At 31.7% G+C, this 18,358-nt stretch overlaps 1 protein-coding gene across 7 annotated transcripts in view; it reads right to left on the bottom strand.

Moving 5' to 3' along the window:
* The window catches only part of Lar (tyrosine-protein phosphatase Lar), a 1,526,023-nt gene that overhangs the window by 136,330 nt on the left and 1,371,335 nt on the right, over positions 1 to 18,358 (bottom strand). For 5 of the 7 annotated variants that reach the window (XM_081765888.1, XM_081765890.1, XM_081765889.1 and 2 more), the window contains 2 exons: positions 18,017 to 18,322; positions 2,080 to 2,219 (listed from right to left, as the gene is read on the bottom strand). In XM_081765888.1, the coding sequence (XP_081622014.1) occupies positions 2,080 to 2,219; positions 18,017 to 18,322 (446 nt within the window). The remainder of the gene's footprint in view (positions 1 to 2,079; positions 2,220 to 18,016; positions 18,323 to 18,358) is intronic. The other 2 variants (XM_081765893.1, XM_081765894.1) reach the window with 1 other exon arrangement.

The following is an 18,358-nucleotide window of genomic DNA, read 5'->3' as shown; positions in this document are numbered from 1 at the left end:
ACGTGCATAGAATTTCCTTAATTCGTTAACTATTCATATTGTAACATCGAACATGAGTTTTCGACTGTGTAGAAAATCACAAATTTTATAAAATATTTAACATATAGATACTTTATTTGAGAACAAAGTATGTCACGTGTTCCAAACACAGTCTTACCTATACAAATGTTACTGTACCTGTAATTTGACTACAACGAATTATAGTGCCCAGATAGGTAATTTCATTACTATTTTTGTTAAAAAGTTCTCTATTGTTCTGATCAAGTTTACTGGCTTTCTGCAGGTTCATTATAAATAGTTCTCTATATACTATGAGCATCAGTAAAGGAAAAAAAAAAAAAGAATATCACGTGCAAGGACACTGTAAGCAGAAAATTACTTGAAGATAAATTGAGATATTTTTGAATTTTCCTATACGACGCATCTTCACTACGACACTTATTCAAATGTAGAAACCTATACTTCATTTAATGGTCAGACAGAGTTAAATATCTGAATAATTAGGATGAACTACATCATATGTGCTACATACAGTCCCTTAAAAAAATCCTCTTGATAAGTATTGTTTGACCAACAAAAAGGTTCAAACGAAGTTACAGATTTAAGTAATTCTGTGATATTTTAATGATTTCATTTAAGCTACAATCCAGTGAACTCTAATTTATTAAATTATTCTAATTGTTGACAAAATAAATTTTTATCATAAAAGAATATATCAGTAGCTGAATTTTAAAAAGATACATGTCCAGTGTTTGGTAATAGGTACATGGTACAGGTCCATAACACTGTTTTTGGTAATATGGAACTAAGTTTTGACAGCCATGGTATGATTACATCCAAGCTACAATTTTGCAGGTAGTAAAATAAAGGGACCGGTATTTATTTTTTTCTGGTTGGAACTGTGTATTTATTCGATAGAGATACATGCGAAAAACAGTATCCAATCGAAATCTCAATTTGGAATTTTTGGTTGCAACCTCTTCATATATTACGCTACGAAATAAGAACATTTCATTTAAGCTTTAATGTGTGTTTAACGCAAGAATTGGTAGTTTCATCACACTTCTAGAGCCTGTTAATTTCACTTGTACCCTCGGAAAATATACGAAACATACTTCGACCCCACTCCCGCTGCCCTCTGACGGAGGAAACCCGTAGGGGGAAAAAAGTGAATGACCTCAGCTGTGTTGCCAATTTGACATTCAGTCGTTTGGTCTTGACGAGTGAAGATCGTAGGCTACTTAGAATGGCTAACAAGAGAGAGAACAGCAAAGTCCGTGAAGTAATTCATTACGGCAACGCTTTCGCATCGAACAATTGAAAGAACTCGGCCGCAGCAACTTGTCCTTCCTCTTTCGAGGGAAGTACGGGAAAACACACATTGACAGCAGCGCCAGAAGGGGCACAGTTGGAATAGAAAGGCTCTACCAATTTAAGATTCTAACGTTGTTAGTTACCCCTCTTATTTTTATCATTATTATTATTTTTCTTAAGAAAGAAACCTCTTATAACAAGGTTATTAGGTATGAAGAAGAATATATTCCCTAAAATGTCCTTCAACTTCCATAATTAGTCCTTTTGCTCTCCTACCTAATGCAATTTCTCTGAGTATACAAGTTTCCAACAACTGCAAAACATATTAAAATAAATAAATTTCACTGTAAGTAGAGCAATATTTAGTTGAGTATACTGAACATAACATTACAAATAATAATCTACTACATTTTCTCTAGTAAATACAATAACTGTAAACAAACAAACAAACAAAAACTTGTTTCTTACAGTTAATCTTAATTTCTAACTCATATGAAGTGTTCCGGGTAGTAAGAACGAACTCAACGAAGGCTTGTTTTTTGAAAAGGCGCTCCAAACAGTCAAAATAAACGTCCATTTATTTTGAAACTGTATTTTCTACGAGAAAGACTTGTACCATAGGCATGAGAACTGGCTGCCACTCGGACATATCAAATGTAATTTTTGAGCGTTCAGTCTGAGCGTAACTTTCGTTGAGTTCGCCTTTACTACGCGGAATGCTTCATATCATGTTTTTAGGTTACTGAAATTTCTCCCTAAGCTTACCTCTTCTGTTACTTCCTGCACATGAATATGGTAACCACGAATAATTCCATTTCTATCTTTTTCTTGTGGTGGTTGCCATTGGACACGAATCGTGGTTGAATTTATATAGGTCGCTTTCACGTTCTGAGGGTCTCCTGGCACTGAAATATCCGAAAAGTAAATTTTGCAACGTTTTTGTTTTTAGGCCTTAGCTTGCAGAACATACACACACACACACACACAAAAGAAACTTTCTAAAACAATATCTTTTTAACTATCTTCTTCCTATCTAACTGTTTTCTTTATTAACAAAATAACACTCATTCATTCAAGACTGCTGAGACGACAGAATTAACCATTCGTAAAATGTTACTGGGCCACTCCTAAGCCGGTAGAAACAGGCGATGACGGCAAAGTTCGAGAAATTACATATTATTTATTTATTTATGTCTCTATTTATGTACTTGTTTGAATTACAACTGATACCGGTAGCTAATAGATGAGCCCAGCATTTCTCTTGTTTGCTTTCTACAAATCTAAGATCGAAAGAGTACAGATACGACAATTATCTCTAATATAAATGTATCTTGCATTGATACATACAAAATAACTTATTTATTTATTACTTTGTATTTGCGTGAGTAATAGCTTGTTCACTATTTCAACCACTTTCTTTATTATAGCCTTCCTCGGGGTAGTTTCTTCTACTTGCAAATATTTGCGAGTCTTTATAAAATTCCTCTTTCTTTTTCTTGTATATCTAATTGATATTTCAATTTATGGAGAAATACTGAACAGAGATTATAACCACCTTACTCCGGTTCATCTTATATACTGTTGCCAGGTATCTTTCGCAAAGGTACATTCTTAAGGTTCTACGCACTATCACCAACTCTCTTTTATACTACAAGATGAAGTATATAACTTAGAACTTCGAAATTTTTCTGATATTTATAAAACGAAAAGACTATATGTATCAAGTTCAAAGAGTTCTACCAAATTTGCTAGTCTTTGCTTCGATCGGAAGAAAGGAAATTATGAAGACTTGAAAGAATTGCACATACCTGTATGTAGAAGACACTACCCCAAGGAAAGTCACAGTAAAGCAAGTGGTTGAAATATTTGACAAGTTAATAACTACGCACACAAGATAACGAAGCTTCATTATATTATATTATATATCAAATTGTATAGTGTACAGCAGTGGTTACGCCCTCGATATCGCGACATACATACTTGATTTTCTTTTATTGATCATAGTAAAAATTATAGCCATGTATTAAGTAGTGTCTTTATGTTAAAAAAAAAAAAAAATCAGTTTTACGTCCCATGGTTGTGCTGGCAAGGCTCAAGGAGACGGTGATGATGAGAAATGAATGCAATGGTGGAATGAATAACGTGGGAGGAAATAGACGAACCAGAGAAAACCACGAACACGGCATTTGTCCAATACAAAGCCCAATTAGCGAAAGCTGGAATCGAACCAGGGACCCCTCGCACCAGAGGTGAATGTTCTACCACTGAGCGACCGTGCCCCCTGCCTTTATGTAATAGTGAGCATTGTTGCTGCTGCTGGAATCGTTTTAGGTACAGGGTCTCAAATTTAATTTTAACTAAATATTAAATACTTCGTAGTTTTTAAATTTTAAACTTTCGCGCCACAGCCTTTGGGGGCTGCTTTGACACATCAGTATGTCTAAAGACCATAACCATGCGGACTTAAGTTCAACGCTGTAACCATTAGACTACAGTGTCTATTCTCTTTATTACTTACCAAAATATCTTGTCAACTTACTTCTATTGCGGATTATGCCTCCTTATATTGTACATCTTTATGTTAATTAGTTGTCCCCGCCCCCTGACGCCGTCATCTCGTTTACAAATTGCCTGTACTCTAGCGACATCTCTAGGTTAAAACATATCTAAGTATTTTCGTCTAGATGTTTATACAACCTACAACTCGTGTGTTTAAATACCAGTAACTTAAGTTTGAACTTTAGCGTTACTCACAAACTGATTTACCCGTTTTTAACCACTGAAAAAATAAGCTAGCCGTCCTAGCTATATACTACCGGCTTACTGACCCTGTCTAGCTGTATTATAACCTATCTTCGAGCAGAAAAATCACACAAGACGAACCAAGTAGATGTATACATTATTTTTCAACAAAAACTGTATTTTTCATTTCAGAATTAATCATTACTCGATTTATATCCGAGACAATGAACACCTAGAAGGATTTGACTTGGAAACATGCACACGAAAGTCAGAGCTCCAGCCATACGACTGTCATAAGCCGCTAGAATATGGAGTGCTAAGAGCAAGACAACAGCTAAAAACAGACTTATCATAAAGGATCGTGTCACAAAACATTACAAAGTTTTTTTTGGATCAGTAATATAGCACCGAGGTGGTAACAACATTCATTTGTTGGTTCCAGAATTATTATTAGAGGTTAAACATGAATGTGACCAATGCCTTCCACGAAGAGATGAACATATCTTCCTTGTATTATCTAGTCCGCTCTCAGCAGTCTTGGCAAGCTCATTCACACATACTTAATTCCCTACTAAGAAACTAATTAAAGAAATACTTTATGTTTCAATAAAATATTTTTTTCAATAACAAGTACCTTAACAAATTGTCAAAAGCTTTTTTTTAAAAATATATATATATATATTTAATTCAAAAAGTTTTTTTATTAGATATATACGTAACAATATTTACACTTTCTTTTTAAACTATATTTTGCAATTAAATTTTCTCTTAAGATCATACTCTCATCCAAGTACACATACACACGCACACAATTTAATTTATATATTTTTTCCCTTTTCTATTCTAATGACTAATAAATGTTAAAATTGAAACGCAAATTCTATAAGGACATCAATCAACAAGGAGTATGCTAACTCTCTCTCTCTCTCTCTCACACACACACACACATACACACACACACACACGAACATACACTCATACGCACTACATATATTTTGCACATATACATATCAATTAAATGTAACTCGTGTACACAATTCAGCATCATGTTTTTTAATATATATATACATACACTTTTGCACTGTTAGTAGTGCATGATTTTTTTTTTTAAAATTAAGTCCACTTTATAAGTTCTGTCTTTTCACCACTTATTACAGCTGAAACATTCTCTCTGTACATATACTTTTAAGTACGCATTAACGATCAAGTTTCCATTTTTTTGGTATTTAATTTCAAATCGACTTTTTTCTTCTTCTATTTTACGTAACAAAATTTATACGGAAACTTTTTTTCTTTTAATGAAATTCTCATCTTTAGGGCACAAATATGACTCATACCTTATTAGAAAACATTTGAATACCAACACACCGGTTACGGATATATATATTATATTTTTTTAAAATATGAACCGCCGACTTCAAAAAATGAAAGCAAGGAAAATATATATATAAGTATACACATAGTTGAACTGCATTGAAAGAACAAAAAGGTATATTATAATCAAGGCAACAGAACCAATTGTTTTTAAGAAACATCAGGACAGAAAACTTAAGAAAGAGAGATTTTGAGACTGTTAACATACTAATAGTAACACTAGCTACACTACATAGTTAAAGAGTACAATACGAGTTGTTCTTTTTATTAGAAAAAAAAAAAAACATTATTAAAACACGTCAAAAAATATTTAAGTACGATTAACTACAGTAGCTACATCACATTATGATACTTCACAGAATATCAGTTCTGAATACTTACTGCGTTTGGCTGTGAAGAACCCAACAGTATGTGAGGAAAAATGGAAAAAATATTGTATTGTTAAGTGTACGATCATTTTTTTTTCTACATTGGAAAAAATATTTTTTTCTGTAAAAAGTTATGAAAATTCTTTTTTTTTTTTAATTTTTCTTCTTTTTGGTTTCCCAAATGTGAAGTAAAGTAAAATGTTTCGCAAAAAAATTATGTGTGTTGATTGACATCCCAGTGGTACAAAAAAAGTATTTGTTTTCCAGTTGTAGTGAAAAAAAATTAATAATATATACTGCATATTTGAAAAACAATACTCATAGTATTTTTCATTTTGTTGTTGTTGTTCCTGTAATATTGTTGTTACTTGTTTCTTAACGGTCGGAAGGAAGCATGCATCATTAGTGTGCGGTTAATCTAGGAAGGTTTATAAAAAAATCGAAACATAAAAAAAAATAACCAAATTTTTTTAAAAAAAGCTCACAAAGACACACACGCACATTCAAATACATAGGGAAGAGAAGTGATTGTATTCCTGGTTCCAGTTATGAAGGAAGAGCAGTGTCTTACTCTGGACCCAAAACTACGTGTGGACAGGGCAATTCGTGTAATACAATCGTTGATCCCACGTTAGGGAAATCCTGGCTTAGTTGGTCGTACAAATATACAATAGGTGCACTTGGCGATGTGGCTCAATCTTGCTTTTTGTTCCTTTTCTTTCTTTCTTTCTTTTTTTTTTTTAACGTTTAACGTACACACGATTATGCTCCGAGGCCGAGGAAGGCGATAAAGATGATGAAAGAAATGGTGGAATGAAAAAACTGGGAGAACCCCATGAAAACTCACGCATATGGTGTTTGTTCACCACACAGCCCATTTAATAAGAGCTGGGATCGAACCAGAGACCCCAAGCACCAGAGGCGAACGCTCGATCACTGAGCCACCGTGGACCTCCTATCATTTCTCGTTGTTGGTCCAATGAATTAAGGAGAAAAAAGTTAATATTTACTACAATATTTACTATAATCTGTTTTGTTGATGAGTTCGTGCTATTGTTGCAGCACCTTCATTCCTTCAATCAGTTTGCTTAGCCATTTGCAAAGTTGATGTACAGTATCTACGAACAGTCAGAACTAATGTTATATTTGTACATAATTTTCCTGCCTCGCAATATGCTTTGTAAATAAGTATCTGAAAGGTGTGCTACATATTTATATGCAGTTTAATCCCTGTTCTTTTTATCATCGATAGTCAACAATACTTTAACTCATCGAAACGCTAACATATAACGTTTTGTTTGCGCCATCCTGTAGTAGCGCAGGTACTCATTTCTGTTTTGCAGTATCTTCCCATCACTTCAACTTTATTTGTTTCGTTAGATAATTGCTGATACTTACGCTTCTACCTGTGAAATCGAGTTATTTTCTGCCTCAGATTAAAAAACTATATCTCATTAGGTTAAGTGAGAAGAGACTGCAAGATCTTAGTTTGGGTGTGAAAGGATTTTAGTATCTGTCCGAACATTACTATGAAACTTCAAATAATGCACGCAATTCGCTGTCGGTAAATCGCTTAATAATCATAATTATCAAATCAATTATTTCAGAAAGTTTATTGCTTCTTTTTTCAACCTTACAATTTTTTTTTCAGTGGATTTTGGACTTATTTGTGCATTTATATATACTTTGTTATTGTTACGCGAATATTTTACATTGTTACATATCGTCCTGTTTTAGTAAAATTTATGTGCGTTCTCAGTGAGATTAGAATTAAAGTTTGATTCTGAATCATATCTCCTAGTATTTCTATACTTATACTTGCATCTTAGTAAGAAATGATTTCTCAGCGTATTTACCAGTCAAGATTCATGATAGAATATATGGCTTATATTTTCATTTGGTGCTGCTAGCCTGATGTTCCGAACTAGTACGATAAGAATCCGTTATTCTTTGTAGATTTCACGTTTTGACCTTTATTTTATGTTCGAGTTACATTTTACTTTGTCGAAACACCTGACATAACTTATTGGTATGTCTCAACTTTACTCGAGACGTTCAGCGAAATGTTAACCAAATAATTAAAAGGGTTTTTTTTTTTTTTTTTTTTTTTTTTTTTTTTGTGGTGAAGACTACCCTTTGTAGAGATTTGTGTATTTTTTCTGATAGACAAATCACTAAACAGATATTTTATTATTATTGTTTTCCATAAAGATACTCCTTACGCCAGAAGAGGGTTTTCATTATATCATTTTGGAGATACAAATATCAAAGCAATCATTGGATTTCAACGACAAGAGGGCACGCATACTCTGATTTATGCAACAATTATTTTTTTCCTTAGTTACCGTTTCCATTTTCTTTCTTTGTTTCTAAATTTTCAAACCAGAATTTGTTACGCGCTTTTTGAAGACTTTTATATACATTGCTTTTATATACACTTAAGCACAATGACATTATTAGTCCTCAAATAAAGTACCCTAAACGGAACATTATTATCCTGAGAAGAAGGTATTATCTGGTAGTTTGATATTATTACCCTGAGAAGACGGCATTAGCTGGTAGTTTGACATTATTATCCTCAGAAGATGGTATTAGCTGGTATTTTGACATTACTACCCTGGGAAGAGGGTATTAGCTGGTAGTTTGACATTACTACCCTGGGAAGAGGGTATTAGCTGGTAGTTTGACATTATTATTCTGAGAACAGGGTATTAGCTGGTAGTTTGACATTATTATCCTCAGAAGATGGTATTAGCTGGTAATTTGACATTATTACCCTGAGAAGAGGGCATTAGCTGGTAGTGTGATATTAATACCCTGAAAACAGGGTATTAGCTGGTAGTTTGACATTATTACCCTGAGAAAAGCATATTAGTTGCTAGTTGAAATTGTAATCGGTACATCACATTATTACCATATACGCTGCTGGAACCACATACGTTTAGGCAGTATTAACAATGGACAAAGGTACAGGATAGGTTTAGGAAGAGGAAGAGCGTTTTATTTTATTGAAAAAAAAAAAGTTTCAAAAGATACTCATGCTAGATGAAGTTATATAAAAAAATAAAAATAGTGCGTATCCAGTACAAAAGTCAGGAAAAAAATAAAAATAAATAAAGTTTCCAGTGTGCAAGTGTAAGTTCCATATATAAGCCAAAGTGTTATATGTGTATTGGTATTCAAATGTAGTTGACTCCGTATCTGTTTCTGTTACGGATCGGAATTTTTAAAAATTTAATTTTTATTTGGTGCGTTTTCTATGTGAAAGTGTTCGAAAACAGGTGTTAATAATCGCAATTTTTTTAAAAAATTAACTTTTTTCCATTTTTTTCTTAAATACTCAGTAGAAAAGAAGCAAATGGTTCACAGAACACAGGATGCTGTTGCAGTTATATACTTCATAAACAAAGGACAGTTCAGAAAGTGGTGCTGCTGTTCTATAGTCTCAATATTTACTGTCATGAACATCGCAATTCACTCATTCTACTAATAACAACAGTTGTGAATCAATTAAAAAAAGAAAATTAACCAAGACGTGGTGCAAAGTGAACTGTGAAATAACATTACAAGTGCTTCATAAAACATAGATGTATGTGATAATATATAGATATATATATATTTATGATTTATATATATATTTAATAATTAAAAAAGTTGATACACACATACAAGTAATGGTGCAGAACCCACACTTTTTAAATGGTGATTTATAAGTATATAATATATCAAGAAAAAACCTCAGAAGTTAGTACACTTATGTGGTGAACACACTTATGTGATGAGTGGCCAGAGACGCATGCAAAAGGAGAGAAAATATATATATATTTATATTTATATATATATATATATCATAGTGTCAGTGAAAACTAAAAAAAGAAAAATTATTAGTAATGATATATAAAAAGGTGCAGTAACTAAGGAGGTGCGGTGAATGTAAAAATACCAACATACAATCCAATGGCAAGTAAAAAAAAAAGCTAGGCTTCTAAAGGGTCCAATTCAAGCAAGATTCATATATAGATATATATATGTAATATATAGTAACATACGATACGTTAAAAACCTCCTTTTTTGCTGAAAATATCTTTTGAGAAAAAAATATACGATATATATAGATAGAATAATATTATTAACTATATATATATTTTATTATAAAAGACATCAGCAGTATAAATATGCTTCCTCATCTTATTAATAATAAAGATCTATTATTTATTATTGAATTTACTTGTGAAAAAACTACTGACAAAAACATCAAGACGGAATATAGTTTCAGATATTTATATATAAAAAAAACTACCTCAAAAAATTGTTTATATTATTAAAACGCTCTGGAAAAATTCACAGTTCAATACAAAAAAAGTTTTATGAATTATCTTATATAGTAATATAATTAAAAAATATTTCTCTTTCAAAAATCAAAAAAATGTATTTCATTTAAAAAAAATATTCCAAGAAAAGACCCGCAGCAAGAAGTTAATAATATCTAGTTGCAAGATAAGAATACATATTAGTTATGTACAATATGGATTAAAAGTGTAAGTGAAAACATGCACGTTACACAGCTCATCCTTTCACCCTTCATGTTACAAAAAATAATTGAAAATAGGTAGTTTTATTAGAAAAAAAAAAGAAAAAAGACACTCGACAGACATCGAAGAAGACAAAAAATTCTTGAAGAAAAATGTAGTTCAAAAAATGTTGTATAAATTGTAACTGTATATAATATATATCAGCATGAAACAAAAATTGAAAAAAAATACTACTTCTGACATATTTCAGCCTTCGAGAAAATTGAGACTTTAGAAAAACTAAGTTCCAGCTATACGCTGCCTGTTTTGACAATGTATACATGAATTGGAATGGAAATCCCCTCCCCAAAAAATACATTTGTGAGTGTGTAATTATTTTCAATTCTATTCGATGTAAGTTTTATTTTGAAGATTGGTTTTTTTGGTTACCAAGAAAGAGGTTTAAAACAAATTCATGAGGATTTTTGTTCTGTTTTAGGAGGAAAAACACAGAAGAAAGAAATAGAAGCAAATCATGAAGAGTAGTTGGTAAATAAAAGAAAAAATAATAATAATATACGTATGTGAACACAGTTGTTATGTTGTTCTAAATGTGTAGAAAGAATATATATAATTTTTTTCATATATTGTGAATATTCGCACTACAATACCAACCATATTTTTCTCTGGTAGTTTACAACTAATCTTCTGATTACTTTCAGATAAATATATATAAGTTAAAAGTATTCAAATTTGTTGGCTCATAAACTATGAAACAACAAAATTTACTGATGTTATTGGATTTTTGTATCATTTTAACGAACAGAAATATGTAGCAGATAAATACGACATACTTTTAATACTTCAAATAACTGCAATGGCGCAATACTCGAGTGGCATGTTAAATCCTGATTGCAAATGTCTTTTGAATTATTTACTTGAACATACTGCAAAATTATGATTTCCACAATAATGATAGTTGAACAAGAAATTGACTACAACAATTTTTCTAAATATTTGTGATTGTATTGTACTTTAATAAGAAAGAGAAAGAGGAAGGGAAAGAATAAAGTTGAAAGACTCTTTTATTATTAGAAGCACCAATAGACATTTGTACACGAGAGGAACAGAAAGAGAGAGAAATAAAGAACTTACTAATTTCTTAAGCATCCATCTAATTCATTAAAGGAATATGTGCTAAATTTGCTATAATATTCATGCACACACTTTCGAATCGTAAACGTTTTTGTAAGCATTGAATTGCATTCTCTTCATTCGAATAATTAAGTTCAACTCCCTGCACTTCTTGGTCAGGAACTCAGACATTGAGCTTGGGTCCAAGACGAACAAGGCTTACACATTTGTCAATACGCTAATATTCGTACAAATGCGCCCTATACTTTCTGAGTACTACAAGCAACTGATTTTTTTTTTTTTTTTCAGTAGCTTGCTGACAGATACTAGTATTTACCATAGGAGTTCATTAGGTGAGCTTTAATTTAAAAGTTTTTCCGCGCATTAAGTTACTGAGCAATTCTCGCGTTTTTGCCCTCTTACTAGTTGATTTATGAAGAGGCTACGATTATCCAAATAGCAACACTCTCAAGATAAAATTGCAAGCACGGTAAGTTAAAGGAGTCAGGAGTTCATATCCTTTAAAAACTAATGATTAAATACAAATACTAGGTATGTATTTTCGTTTTGAGCTAAAAACCCGTTATCTCTATCTCCTTCTCTTTATGGTCGTTCAACAGTTTTTATTTATTTTTTTCTTTTTCATTATTTGGAGTTAATATATTTATTGATTTTACAGCTATAATCCTCTGCAACAGCTGATCGTTTAGAACGGTGGTCGCCAAATTTAAAAAATCTGAGCTACTACGCCGTTTTTAAATCCTACTGTGAGCTACCAACCAAAGAACTACCAACTTAAAAAAAAAAATCTTACATTTGTTTATTCCTATAAACACATTTCTACTGAAGCGTTAACGTGATCTACCGAAAATGTCCCCGCGAGATACTAGTAGCTCGCGATCGACGGTTTGGCGATCACTGGTTTACAGCATATGCGTGCCGTTTCTTTTCACCACCGAGACCATGCGAGTCGTTGACTTACAGTTTATTATGCGGCAATAACCAAACAAATATCACTGGTAATTACACACGCACTAAACGAGTGTTTAATTATACATACAGAAATTAACTTGACGCAATACCATGATAATGTTAATGGCACAACTGTAATAACGGTGATAAGAATAAAAATTAACTTAGTTTCGCTGTACATTTACGTATTTCGTATTGACGAATAAAACAAAGTAACATATTAATAAAGATTATAATTAATTCTATTAAACTTTACATGTTTAGTTTCTTTAAAATATACGTAGAAAAGAAAAAGAAAATATAGATATAAAGATACAAGGAGAATTGAAAAAACTAACTGCCACCAAAAACAATAAGGAAAAATGTGGAAACAAATTAGGCGCATGAGAACAAAGTACTGAAATTAGCTGATAAAACCTAACTCAAAATGTAACTTCTTTCTCCAACAGTTTTATTATTTTCGACAAAACATATTAACGAAGTATGACGGCAAAAACACAGAAAACAGTGGGCATGTATTGTTATATCGATTTCACACAGTTATCTAAATATAAAACAACGCATTTTTCTGAAACGGCAAACTATGCATCAGGTATTATATAGACAATGAAGTTAAATACGGTTACCTCAAGAAAAGGTTCCACAAACATTTTTATTTGATTTCATTATGTGTTCTTATATTTCTATTCAGCGATATATAATCTTACTAACGCTTTCTTAGTAATACTTCTATACTATGTTTCCCTCAAATTTTCACTTTGAAAAACCCTACTGATACGCTGATTCCTTGAGAAAATGTAGCTTCGCCATCCTTTTGAGAATCAATTTTTCACTTACATACTGCAGTGTGTAAAACCGTCAATATCCTTCACGAAGTTAGTGTTACATTAGATTGTCTTTTAATTTCTTTAAAAAGAGAAAGAAACGTTAATATGACTGCAGTTTCTCAGTATTCGATTCGTTTTGCTATTTATCATTAGTGCTCCTGAATTTAATCTAAAAATGAGGTACTTCCTAACTGTGAAATGAAACGCAGAAATCCATCCTTATAATTTATAAATACTATCATAATCACAAAATTCTATAATTACGGACAGCTCACCTATTTTCCATACAATCTATTAATTAAAATGTTGTTCTTTCCGTCACTCTTATCTTCTACTACCACATATGTTATCAAATAACTAATTAATTTTATTTATTTATTTATGCAAAAACTATTACATGAGAACTTGTGCATTCTTTATTGTTTATCTTTCTAATTTTTCTATATTAAGAAGTATTACTAAATTTACAGTAACCTAAATTCCCACCTTTGCACAAGTCTATAAGCTAGGAATAAACTAGGATTTGTTAAGTTTTGATCTGTTCTGTACAAAACTGACCCTTAAGTTCTATAACAATGTGTTCACTGCAAGCTGAGATCCCACCTTCATTCAAGCTTATTAGCTAGGAATGAACTAGGATTTGTTAAGTTTTGACCTGTTTTGTATGAAACTGGCCCTTAGTTCTATAACTATGTATTTACTGCAAGCAAAGGTCCCACCTTCGTTCAAACTTATTAGCTAGGAATGAACTAGGATTTGTTGAGTTTTGGGGGAACTGGCTCTTAGCTCTATAGCAATAAATTTACTGTAAGTAAGCTTCCATCTTTGTCTAAGCCTATTAGTTAGGAATGAACTAGGATTTCTTAAGTTTTGGTCTGTTCTGTGAGAAACTGACTCTTAGCTTCATAACAAGGAATTTACTGTAAGATAAGCTCCCACTTTTCTATTAACTAGGAATGAACCAGGATTTGTTAAGTTTTCGTCTGTTGCGCAGCGAACTGGCTCTCGAGCTTCCACCTTTCTATTAGTTTGAAATGAACTAGGATTTGTTAAGTTTTGCTCTGTTCTGTAGGGAATTTACTTTCAGCTCTATAGCCATGAATTTACTGTAAGCTGAGCTCCTACTTTCGTCCAAGTCTATTAGCTAGGAATAAACTAGAATTTGTCAAGTTTTAATCTATTCTGTGGCGAGTTGGTTATTAGCTCTGTAGCAAATACATTATTCTAAATATTAATAAATGATTAAAGATTCTCTTCCCTCATTTCATTTGAACAATTTTATTAACTAATCTTTTTAAAAATGCAAAATATTACTACCTGGATCCCTGCTTCAGTTATTAAAAAAGTTCACACTAATTACAGCAGTAATTCAGTTATTGATTTATTATTTAAAATCCATTGATAAGAAGATTCAAATAGAATATCAGATAAGGGAAGAGGACTTCAATCATTTATTAATACTTAAATTAAGGTGTTTCCTGTAAATATAAAGGAACCAGTCCTCACAGAACACCCTGAAACTTACGAAAATCTTAGTCCATTTCCAGCTAGTGGCAGTGGACGAGAATGGTCGCTCAGTTTACCAAAAATTTAAAAATAACTCTAAACAAAAGGACACTTGAAAATATGGATATATGTGATAATTATTTCTCTTTCCTCTTTTAACTATCTAAACTAACATGTTACGCACATCTTTTTCATATAGTACAACCCAGACTGTCAATAGTTTAACGCTCTCTGTTCTACAGGCTTCCTAAGTTTGAAATTCAGTTTATTTAATTCTGAAACCGCATATAACTCTGCATCATTTTAATGGATAAAGTCTAGTCAGTTATTGTCAACCTTTCTTGTTATTACTCAGATGTTATTTATTATTATTATTATTATTATTTAATGTTGTCATCTCTTAGATTTGTTAGATATTTCAGTGTAAATTGGCGTTCAGCTGTATCTGGAATTATGTTCGTAAATACGTAAATAAATAAAGTATTCTTCTTCTCTCTCCGACGGTTGTTAATACTTCCCCGTTGGGCTGTAACGGGGGACGGTTGTTAATACAACTGAGTTTGCTCAACTCAGTTGTATCCACCCTTCTTCGTATTCACACTGTCGTTCCTCGTATTTTTCAATACTCTTTTATAGTATTCACAGTTCACTTTTCTGGCCTACAATACAATACTCCATACGAAACATATCCTTGCAGTCTTCTCTTCAATGACCCACAAAATATTTTTTTTTTTCTTATCTTCGTAAAAGCTTGTTTTACTATTTCTATATTTGCTTTAATTATCCGTTCACATTTCGTATTTTCACTAATAATACTATTTAGGCATCTTAAATCTAGCCATCTGCCCTATTTCCTTCCTTTCATAGTTGACAGAGTTCATTTCATTTAATCACTATTTCTTATGTTGCTAAGCAGAGATAATATATGTTATATAACAATTGGAATATATGTGTCCATTTTATTATTATTATTATTATTATTATTATTATTATTATTATTATTATTATTATTATTATTATTATTATTATTATTATTATTATTATTATTATCATAAAAATGAGGCTTCTGAAACAAATATTAAACCTAAGTGTTACTTAAATTTCTTTCAATTAAACATTAAATTTTAAGAGGAATTGGCGATGAATTTCATACTAACGAATTCTGTTCGGGAAGACGTTAGAGTAGCAAGCATATTAAGATAGGTGTGCGATTCGTCAATAGATAGAAACATGATTTTTTAAAAAAAAACAGAACTACAAATATTAATAATTCATTCAATAGATGGACGTTAGAACTTAGACCAAAGAATTATCTAATGAATTGAAGAAAATGTATCTGGACTATGAACTATTTACCACCAGAAAACACTAAGAACACAATCGTATATACCGAAAAATAAAATCTATGTGATGACCCTTTCGCTATAATACTTCACCACGTAGGAGAGAACAAAATAGCATGAAAAGAAAAGCAGAAAGAAAAGTGAAGAATAAAGATAAACACTGTAAAACGCGTAGGTGACCACTTGGACGTTTTACAGCTTTTTCTCTGTTTTTCAATATTTCTTTTCCGGTTTATATATATATATATATATATATATATATATATATATATATATATATATATATATACAGGGTGTTTCACCGACACCTATGGACCTTCAAAGTTCAATTTTTCAGGTTTTCGGCAACTTATAACTCCGAAAGGAAGCATTTGTGCATCCAGGTTGGTCTATACTTTTTGACTTATCTGTGTCAGGAATCACCTCCCAAACGTTGTTGGTGTTGTTTTGAAACATTCTGCACATTATATTATATTATATTTTATTTATTATATATATATATATATATATATATATATATATATATATATATATATATATACACTGGTATGTGAACTATCCAAATATTCATGTTTAAGAATGCTCCAGTACTTGCACACCAATTTTCAGAGAGGAAGGTAGAGAGTGGTTAAGTACTCCCAAACAGCCTTTCTAAAAAAAATGTTCGTGCAAGTACCGGAGGTTCTAAAGATGGATATTTGGATAGTTCACATATTACTTCGTCAGTGATGCATTGACCCGACTACGATCGATCCTATAGTAGTGGAAGTATAGACCTTTAAAGTTTATTTTTTCACGTTTTCGGCACCTAAAAAACTACAAAACTATGCACTTTTGATCACAGATCCATATGAACATTTTTTTTTTCTTATTTTGATATAATGAATTTATTCCCAAAACATTGACAAATTTTTGTGACACCCTGCATTTTACTCACTCTGTACAAATTTTAATGACTAATCTTCTGATTGCTGACTGAATTTGATATTGAACAAGACTCTACCATTCATCTTTTGAATTTGAAAAATTATCATCATCAACTAATGACATTTTCTAAAATATTATACTGGACAACTAAGGAAAAGTTATTCCTTCACTGACGATTACAGTGCATTTGTTCTCCTCTTACGCTTTACAAAAGAAACACTATAATTTAATATTTCGGAATAAGCACTTTGTAATACAATAAAATAATTTATCAAGGAAGTGAATCGAACTCGTACTTTACATTAAGATACAAATGTCTAGGAGAAGAGAATAGCTTGAAGACACACTAAGCTAATTTTGTATATCTCACGTTTCATTTCTCAAAATATTTTCAGTCTTTTTCGTTCTTTTTAGTGAGCATATAATTTTTTGTGATCTCAATGAAATACAGCGGTATTTAAAGTTGAAAACAGTGTAAATAAGTAGATTTCGCATAAATAATTGCCTCAATTTATTTTTAAATAAATTTCCATTGTTTTATAGTCGTAAAGAAACTTGAATTATGTCAGTAAGAAAAAAGAAACAGGGAATAAAAATACTCAGCTGCAGAAATAATAATAATAATAATAAAAAGCAAATACAAGCCTATACTTTCAAGACGGTTATAAATGAATACGCAGAAAGTGTATGAATTATTTAGGGCTACTTCTTATGACAATAATTTTTAGACAGATTTAATTCTACCACGCTAGACAATAATATCAACAGTGTTGGACATGTTAAGGTGCCGCAATTAATTTTTATTTGATTATTTCTTATCAATATGTCCAATCTACGGTAGAAAAGAAGATAGGTTTTAAAATACCAGAGAATATTTATGGTTTAGTATTGTATTAAGAAATAAGAAAAGAATATATGTAAATGTTAGTTTTTTTTTTTAGAAAAAAAATACACGAAGTGTATTTTTTTCGATGTAGCTGCAGATTTGAAATACGTACCATCCTCGTCAGTACGAACTGTGATGGGGTAGCTGGTGGGACCATCTCCAACACTTGTCCCGGCCAGTACCCATATCCTATACTCAGTCCACTTCTTCAACTCGTCTATCACAAACTCTCTGGCTGTCGGATTGGTGATGGTAATCAAAGTAGCTTCGGAATCAGACCTTGAGCTTTCCACCACTTGCAGTTTGTAGTAAAGAATCTCCCCGTTCTGTTGATCGGCTGGTGGGGGGCTCCAACTCACCCGTATAGATGTGGAGCTCTCGGATACTGCTGTTACGTTCTGTGGAGGAGCTCCCGGGACTGTGGGATTAGGGTCGTCAGTATTTAGTGTTTTTT

The sequence above is a fragment of the Thermobia domestica genome, chromosome 7 (assembly GCF_964235325.1).
Source record: "Thermobia domestica chromosome 7, izTheDome1.hap1.1, whole genome shotgun sequence".
NCBI classification, from domain to species: domain Eukaryota; kingdom Metazoa; phylum Arthropoda; class Insecta; order Zygentoma; family Lepismatidae; genus Thermobia; species Thermobia domestica.
This window is presented reverse-complemented; position numbering and strand designations above follow the sequence as displayed.